Source organism: Medicago sativa, chromosome 7, assembly GCF_051527215.1.
Source record: "Medicago sativa cultivar Bolivia chromosome 7, Bolivia_mono, whole genome shotgun sequence".
Taxonomy (NCBI): domain Eukaryota; kingdom Viridiplantae; phylum Streptophyta; class Magnoliopsida; order Fabales; family Fabaceae; genus Medicago; species Medicago sativa.
The window spans coordinates 53,344,856-53,354,031 of record NC_140755.1 but is presented as its reverse complement, the minus strand read 5'-3'; the positions used below and the strand labels follow the sequence as shown (position 1 = coordinate 53,354,031).

General features: G+C 32.9%; 1 protein-coding gene across 1 annotated transcript; it reads right to left on the bottom strand.

The window, feature by feature from the left end:
- Positions 1-2,258: 2,258 nt before the first annotated feature.
- LOC146906750 (serpin-ZX-like) lies at positions 2,259-4,623 on the bottom strand. The gene is made up of 2 exons (XM_085724815.1): positions 4,219-4,623; positions 2,259-3,097 (listed from the first exon to the last, which is right to left on the bottom strand). Exons 1-2 carry the CDS (start codon positions 4,615-4,617, stop codon positions 2,309-2,311), a joined length of 1,188 nt encoding a protein of 395 aa, XP_085580941.1. The 5' UTR covers positions 4,618-4,623; the 3' UTR covers positions 2,259-2,308.
- Between the last annotated feature and the right edge of the window lie 4,553 nt (positions 4,624-9,176).

Sequence of the window (9,176 nt, the reverse complement as noted above, 5' to 3'; positions counted from 1 at the left end):
TATTAGTAGAGAACATTCTCACAATTGTATTTCATACAAAAATAATATAAACCACTGTTCTTATATGGTATCAAGTTCTGTTGCTTAACAGCATCTCGATCCAAAATTCATCCACCACCATGTCTGCTCATTCACTATCCATTGGTGAATCAAACACCAAAACTGTCCTCATACTGAATGTTCAGTCCACCATCAAACTAAATAGCACAAACTTTCCCTCATGGATGGTGCAATTCAATGCTCTATTGATCGGTTATGATCTCTTTGGTTTTGTTGACGGAACAAAACCAGAACCTGCTGAAAAACATGCAGACTACAACTATTGGAGGAGACAAGATAAGCTCATTCTCCATGCTATTTTATCCTCTGTTGAGGCCTCAATCATTACCATGCTTGGTAATGTCAAAAATTCAAAGGATGCCTGGGATATCCTTAACAAAATGTTTGCAAGCAAAACAAGAGCTCGCATCATGCATCTTAAAGAGCGGTTAACTCGAACCTCTAAAGGTTCCAAATCTGTCTCTGAATACCTCCAAGCTTTCAAAGCAATTTCTGATGAACTTGCAATCATCAGCAAGCCTATTGATGATGATGATCTCGTGATTCATGCTCTCAATGGCCTTGGGTCCGAGTTCAAAGAGATCGCTGCAGCCCTTAGAACACGTGAGAATGCCATTGCATTTGATGAACTTCATGATATTCTGGTTGATCATGAAACTTTTCTACAAAGGGATCAACATTGGTTGCTCAAGAAAACTACTGCACTCACCCTTCAAGCATAAACAGATGCTGATTGGGGCGGCAATATTTGATGCAACAACTTGATTGCACCTGGTAACATCAGGGTAAGTTCACTTTTAAAGGTATAGTTTGTAGATTCACATCATGTACATTATTGAGTAACTGACAATATAAAAAATGTTACTAGCGAGAGAATTTTAAGAATAAATAACTTTATATCTCATCTAAATGAACAATTTTACGAATATGCAAGTAATGTACGAATATAAAAACTGTCGAACAAAATAAATTTGAGATAGTATAAGAATACAAAATACGACGCTACTTGCCCCATTTATGTATTAAAATATAAAAATCTGACATGTATTTTGTTTCTTTCTTTATTATCCGTTGTAGGACACATGCTGCAGCTTGTAAGTCCCACCAATATCATGAACATTGCTCAGTTTCTTGTTACTATGCAGAATTAATCCTTATAAATTGCCTTAGTTTCTGTTAGTACACCCACGCAAATCAAATACGGGAAATGGTGTTATGTGGATAAAGAATATGCTTTATTTTTGATGCAATGGTTTTGAGAATTTGAGATGTTTCAAATGTTGTTTGCCTCCCCCATTTAAACTAGTTAGATCTTAATAGCTTATGTAGTTATAGAGGCTTCCTTGTTGTTATATGCTATCCATCAATCATGATCGTTATGTCATTAAAAATCCCATACTTTATTATTTTCTTTTTTTAAAGCTACACATATAATTGATTCTAATTTATTAAAACTGTAATTTTCTTTACACAGATTAAATTCTTATAGTATTATACTAACTAACTTACAGTATTTGGTGAATTCTTTGCCATATTGTCACACAGCATCATTATCCTATTTATTTATGTATACACATATGGAGTGAATTATTCAGCAGCATAATTTTTTTTCTAGATTAACTTGCAAAAGAGGACCCTCAATATTTGGCAGCAAGAATTCAGGTTAGAAATTGGGAGATTTTACACTTGATATTACTCAAGCTAATAGCCTACATATTAGATATTACACTTGATCTTAGTCAAAAGGCAAAGTATGCTCACACTTTACACATTCAAGGAAGAACGCAACACTAAGCAAGATTTGGTAATAACTCGGAAGAAGTACTTGTGCTAAATTCTAATCAATATGCATAAATTTGAAATCAATTCAAACTCAACCCTGATGCTTTTGATATTAAGTAACTATATTTGTGTTCTTGCTTTCTTTTCTTGTAAAAATAACAATGAATAAACTTGTGCTCTATTCAATGTTTTCGTTTGATTCACAAGGTTGATTTGTTTCACATCATGTACAAAACAGAGTAAATGACAATATAACAAATGTTACTAGCTAGTGAATTTTCAGAATAAATAAATTTTTCATCAATAAAGTAAATTTTCATATATGACCAATTATAAAACTACGCAGATAATGAATTAATATAAAAATTGTCAAACAAAATATATTTCAGATAGTATAAGAATAAGAAATTGGACGTAAAATTGGGTTGCTTAGAAAACATATTTAAAATACTATGGAACTCAACAATCACCCATCAAGAGGATTGACCACCTTTCCAACAAAGAGTATGGTTCCACTAAAATCTTCTCTGATCAGAAATAAAAAAGGGTGGTCAGCTACAAAGTCAATTGGAGGGACCGGAGGGGGTCTATACGGAGCACACCCGCCTACCATGCCAACAGTCACCGCTGCAGCTTTCGTACCTTCTTCATTTACTTCAATGAAAGACTTCTGAAATATGCTAGAAACATAAAGTTCTTTACTAATAGGAGAGTCCACCATTTTTGTCAAACCTCCCATAGAAAAAGGTAAAGTCAATCCTAATTTCTTTAGCAACTCAGATGCTTCAATCTCAGAAGAAATATTGAATCTTGGAATCCGGAACTTGCCTACTTCCACTTTTTTACGAGGAAGATTGTGTTCCAAAAACTCAGAATCAGAAGCTACCTTATCAATCAAAGCTGACAACCCTTCTTTTGCATCTGGAAGAAAAAAGTAAATAGAGAACGCGCGCCCATCTTTGCCTTGTTTATAAGGAAGACCAAGGATTTTAAAACCATCAAAAGAACTGACGAACTGATCATTCTTGCTGGTCATAAAGGGAACCTTTACTGACTTGCCATTGAGAAGGTCAAAATCATAGTCCTTCGTTTTTGAAGTAGCAAACTGTTGTTTCCACACTCCTTTGAAGTATAGCGCATTTGCAAAGATTAGACTCGTTAGGCTGTGAACTAAGCCAGGTGGAAGAAGATTTTTAATAAGTCCTTCTGTCTCCTTTTCAGCCCATAAATTCACTTCTTTTCTCACTTCATCAGCCTTCAAATAAGTATCAATTGTAAAATTAACCATCTTAAAATAAATCATTTGAATTTTTTCATGAGCATTATAACAGAAGAATTAAACATTTTACTTATATTATTGGCACATATTTTGTTGGTAAATCAGTTAGGGGAGAGTGAGTTGCAGAACAAACCCATCCAGTTAATTGTCAAGACATTAGATAATCTTTAGTGCTAGAAAGTTTGTATTCAAAATGAGTCAAAGGTTTAATGTCACTGAAAATCGTTGCCCAAATTATGCACAACAGCAAGTTTGTATGATCAAAAATATAAAATCAATTCATAATACATTCCAAAGTCACATTATTTGTTTTGTCTAATGTGCACAAGATAGCCTTGCATTATGCACAACAGCATAAGTTTGTTGTTCATAATTGGATAAATAAGTCTTGTCATATCTCATTCGATCCAATAGTGAGATTTATTGATCCCACGGTGAAATGGAATTATAAAAAAGTTGATGCAACCTGCTGTTTGATCCCATATCTCATTCATATCTCATATCTCATTGGATAAATAAGTTTGTTATTCATATGTTTAATGCAACCTGCTTGTTTTTGTGTTGGTATATGGAATTATAAAAATTAAATTTGCTTAAAGGAGCTGTTGCAGATTTCAAAATATTTAGTGCTTAATAACAATTGATGATATTAAATATCAATATTGATTTAACATGGGTTTCTAGACCAAATAGTTGTGTATATGAGTTTCTTATAAATTCATGTTCGCCCCTTAATGTGGAATGAGGATCCATAATAGTCTCTAATGCATCTAAATTTAAAAATAATCCTTTGATTGTGTACTCAATCAAAATAGTCTCTAACATTAAACTATGGACCGATATGACCGGGAATCTTTTTTTATAAGGATTGATATGACATTATTGATATGCGGGACTAATATGACAGTATTAACGAATTAACGAAGCATTTTAATAACTCACAATCATAAACTATTTTGGAATTTCAATACATTGAGTGATTTAATGACGAAAATTATTATTTGCTTGAAATAAAAAAATCATTACACTCAACTTGAAACCCTAAACTCTAAGCATGGCACATGGATTCAAGATTGAAAAAGAAAGAAAAGGAGTACCTTGTTGAGGAAATCAACTTCAGCAAGAGTAGCTTTAAAATCAGTAGTCATAAGTTGTTTGAAGGAAGGTTGAAGAGGAATTGTCTGTTCAACCCACACACCATTGACGTAAGACAAGCAAGGTCCACCAGTGCGAGCCCCGGAGAGCACAGAAGAAACAAGCTGAGAGCATAAGGATTTGAGATCACTGGTTGATTCAGACTGGAGAAAGGAGAGCAGTTGTTTTTGAGTGGGACCCTCGGAGCCGGCAGCGATCATACTGAGCACGGTGTTGAGCGATAATGGTGAAAACACAACGTTCTTTTCTCTGAGTTTTTGATTGGATAACAAGTGTTTGGTGATGTTCATGGAAACGTTGGTTAGGTTTGTGAGTGATTTTCGGATGTGATTCTGCATCATTATTCTTCTTCTTGTTTGAATTCTAAGAGACTTTGAAAGACCTAACTAAAAGGGAGAAAGCGAGAGAAATAGTTTACAACTTTGAGAGGTGACACGTTGAATTTATAAAGGTTTGTTTGGACTTGGATCCATCTATTCTCTATCTATTCTCTAATTCTCTAACTATAAAACTTAATGTCTACCAAATATAAAGTCTTACCCCTTCTTAATTTTTTGACACATCATCAAAATTATATCCTTTTGTATCTTTTGTTTCAACCTCCCTCTATTTTTTCTCTTTTATAAATGAACTAAAACAAACTCACTCGATAAAACACACTAACTTAATCTTTTTTTAAATAACTAACAAACATAATCTTTTATTTTCTAATTATCTATTCCCTAATTATGAAACTTAATGTGTACAAAAAATACAATCTTACCCCTTCTTAATTTTTTGAGTCATCATCAAAAATATATTTTTTTGTGTCTTTTGCTTCAACTTCCCCTTATATTTTCTCTCTTAAAAATAAATTAAAACAAACTCACTTGATAAAACACTCTAATTTTGTACCCAAAAAAAAAAAACACTCTAACTTAATCTTTTTTTAAAGAACAAACAAACTTAATTTTAATCCCAATCAAAATAAATTTTTCTATAATTCAACTTCTAAATATCTAAAGAGTCAAAAACAATTTACAATCTATTATCTTTCTCAAATTATTAAAGTTAATCTTTCTCTAATTATTAAAGTTGATGTAGTTTTGTAGCAAAAAATCTTTCTCAAATATCTAAAGAGTCAAAAACAATTTACAATCTATTATCTTTCTCAAATTATTAAAGTTAATCTTTCTCTAATTATTAAAGTTGATGTAGTTTTGTAACAAAAAATCCATTTTTTTATAGTTGTATCCAAACAAATTAAATTATTTAAAACATGTGATTTTAATTACAATAACCAAACAAAATAAATCGTGATTTGTTTTATAAATTCTCTTAAACAATAGATATCAAAATCACTTTTATTTTAATTTGTAACAAAACGGGTTCGGAATTGTTCTTTATTCATTATTATAAAGAATGACTATATAAAAAAACACAAGATAAACGTTACTCTCTAATTAATTAAATAGACACTAACTAATATTGTTGTACAAATCATACATGGGACAACAATCAGTCACATATTAATTAATTAAATTGATTTTTTTTATGTATTGTATCTAGGCATGACAACAAAACCCATACCCGCGAGTACCCATCCGAACCGAACTCAATTTGATGGATTTTTCACCTCTTTAACTCGGTTTGGGTTTTCCTCGATTTTAAAACAAGGGTACGGGATGAGTAACGGGGAAATAGGTATACCCACCCTGAACTCATACTCAAACTCGTCCCAAATGTAGAGAAACATTTTATTGTCCCCTTTTATATATAAAGAAATACAAACCATAAATCATTTCAGTCACATAATCAGAGTCTCAGTCTATCAAATGATACTCACTTCTCAGAGTTCTCTCTATTCTCCATCACCTTAGCCATGATCTATCATCATCATTTCTTTGTAGGATAATGCATTGCAACATTGCGTCTGAGGCAGAAAAATACTTCTATTTTATCAACAAAAAAAAAAAATCATCCATTGCGGGGATGGGGCTGGGATACCCGAACCTGTCGGAGATAGGGATGAGATTAGATTTCTTATCCCCGTTGGGTATGGGTAGGATAGCGGGTAAGTATATGGTAGTAGGGTATGGGGACGAGGAAGGTAAAACCTATCTCCACCCGCCTCATTGTTATGCCTAATTGTATCTTCTAAATAATAGTGGGAGTAATTATAATATACTAATTATAATTAGATATAAGAATCTTGCATGATATACATATTCATTGTTTATAAATTCATATAAAAATAAAAAAATTACAAATATTTTCAATGATATATAAAAATCACGGGGTTTGTTTTCATTTTTTGACAAAAAAATCACAGGGTTTATTAACGTCCCCGTTATCATTATTGTGATTTTATTATTTATAATATTTTCACATATTTTTAGTCTACCACTTTATATTATTTAATAACAACTATTTCAATGTTTTTATTATTATCTTCATCTTTATCAATATTTTTTTTTTCTTATTTCTCAATGTAAAAATAATATTGTAAATATGTTTTGACGCATAAATCGCGATTTAAGCATCAGCTCGTGCGGAGCACGAGCCCCGTGCTTAGCACGGGTCTGTTGCTAGTTCTCACTTGAAAATTGTTCTTCTCACAACAAATATTGCTCACTCCCAATTGATTTGACGAAAGTACCACTACATGACTTAAATCATGCTCGGTACTTTCAGCATGAGTTCACTCACGCGGGTGGTAACTTAACGTGACTTAATTCATGTTGCGTGATGTTATAGAATAGCAACTCAGAAACATAACAATTATGTTTCTAAACTTTAACAAAATTCCAAAGTGCGGTTTTTTCCCCTTGAAGTGTGATTTTCTTCATTCTGGCGTCAAAGTTTATTTCTCCCACAAAATCAAGTATGTGTTTGCATTGCCTTTTTAAGGTAGGATTAAGGATGTATACTGATTATATGATTTCTAAAAATGGTTGTGATTGATTTCATTAACTTTTGACTTGTTTTGCTTTGAAAATGAAATTCTTTTAGAAAAGTGATAAAGAGAGACGAACTTTGTGATTTTCATGATTTTGTCGTCTTTAGCCGGTGAAACGCACATGCATACTCAACTGCACTTATATGTGATCTAAGTGTATGCATAGTTGAGGCATTGAGATTTGTTTACTTGGTTTTGGTTCATTGTCTCAATTGTTTTAAAGTTGTAAAACGATATATGAACTTTATCGAAAATGACCTTTACGGCCGAATATCTTGTAAATCTTTTGTGACTAGTTTGATATGATTATATGAAGACGTGTGAATGATTGATAGATGTTGAATATGATGTTTATCATAGTATGGTGGATTTTCTCCTTTACTTGAATTGTGAGAAATTGTGTAGAGTTGTTGATTAGTAATGATGTTGATATTGTTGGTGAATTCATGTATGTTGATGATGTTGGTGAGTTGTTGTTAAACATGTGCATAGTGTGTCATATGTTCATGCATTCATAGTTATGGGATATTTATATCCAGTTGAAGTGATTATGATGTGCTATTGGCATCATGGGGTGACGGCCTAGACGTTGTTGGTGATAGTACCGCATGCATGTAGAAGTCGGGTCTAGGAGCATTGTATGTTGTAGCATGAGTCCTAGTCGTTTGGTCCTGGTGTTTGATGTGATTGGTGGTTTGCATAATTGTGATGTTGTGATATTGTTGGTGTCGATGTATAATGTTGAAGTGAACTATCTCTTAATTGGAAATATTTGAAGTTAAATTTGATAGATGCATTTTCAGTTAATTATGTTTGATTATGATTGATGTGAAGCTAACCCCCAGTGGTCTTTGACCGCCTACCTGCTTGTATAAATGGGTAGACGGCATGCAAGAGTTATCTTTTAGCTTGCTTGGTGAGTTGCTCGAGGATAGCGGGAGCTTCCTCTGTTTATCTGTCTTAGTATAGACTCTGATGCATGAGTGTCGGTCTATACTTTATTCTGGATTGATTTTTGTTGTTGAGATTTTACCCACTTGTCGAGTTTTGGAGATTTTATTTAGTGGTGTATGTTGACTTATAACATGTAAACTTGGAGTTGTATGTTTTATATCCGCTGCGACTTTTGAGGAATTTTTATATATGCATGTATGTTTTGGGATTTGTTGAAGACGTAACGTCTATTTCTTGAATATTTGTATTATTCGCGTGTTTTATCGCTTTTATAGAAGTAGGGCGTTAGATTTAGCATCAATTTCACATACATAAACTTAGCATCAAAGTGGGTACACGAAATTCATACTTTGAATCCACAAAAATCCCAATTCACAAAATAAGTGCTTATAAAAGTAAGTAGTAAAAGAGATTCTAGAGTTTATATAGGCTCTACACAAATGAGCTCAACTCTCAAATGTCTTAATGGGCTCAAAGTTCTCATTAACTAATTCACCAAGTTTCTACTCACTTAACGGATAAAATAACGAATAGTTACCTCCTCTTAATTAATTACCCTGCTTTACTAGTAACTTAGTAAAATAGTGATTCCCACTTAAAACACTAAAAATAATTCTCGTAACCAAAAGACTATTTTATCCTTGCTCACCAAATGACCAAAATGCCCCTTGAAGGTGAGAAAAACACAAGAAGGGGGAGGGGGTTGAATTGTGTTAGCTTTTTCTTCGTTTTCTCCTAAGCTGAAAACACTGATCAGAAGCAAATAGAGTTCTGCTTCTGAAGTGAAGTTCAGGACTAACTTGCAGCGGATAAAAACAGAGAGAGAGAGAGAGAAAGAAGAAAGACACAAAGCAATTATACAGGTTCCTTCCACAAACCGGAAGTAGTCCTATCCCCCTTGCACTTCCAAGGAGAGTTCACTATAATGTAATATCTGATTACAACTGCTCACTGCTAAAACTAGCAAGAGACTTCAAACTGCTTGAGCACAACTGCAGAGACTTCCTA

What these genes read in the sequence shown, in the direction of transcription:
- LOC146906750 (XM_085724815.1), bottom strand. Translation starts at nt 4,617, where the DNA reads ATGATGCAGAATCACATCCGAAAATCACTCACAAACCTAACCAACGTT. An exon ending in AAGTTGATTTCCTCAACAAG is followed by an intron (nt 3,098 to 4,218) that starts GTACTCCTTTTC and finishes ACTTATTTGAAG; the next exon opens with GCTGATGAAGTGAGAAAAGA.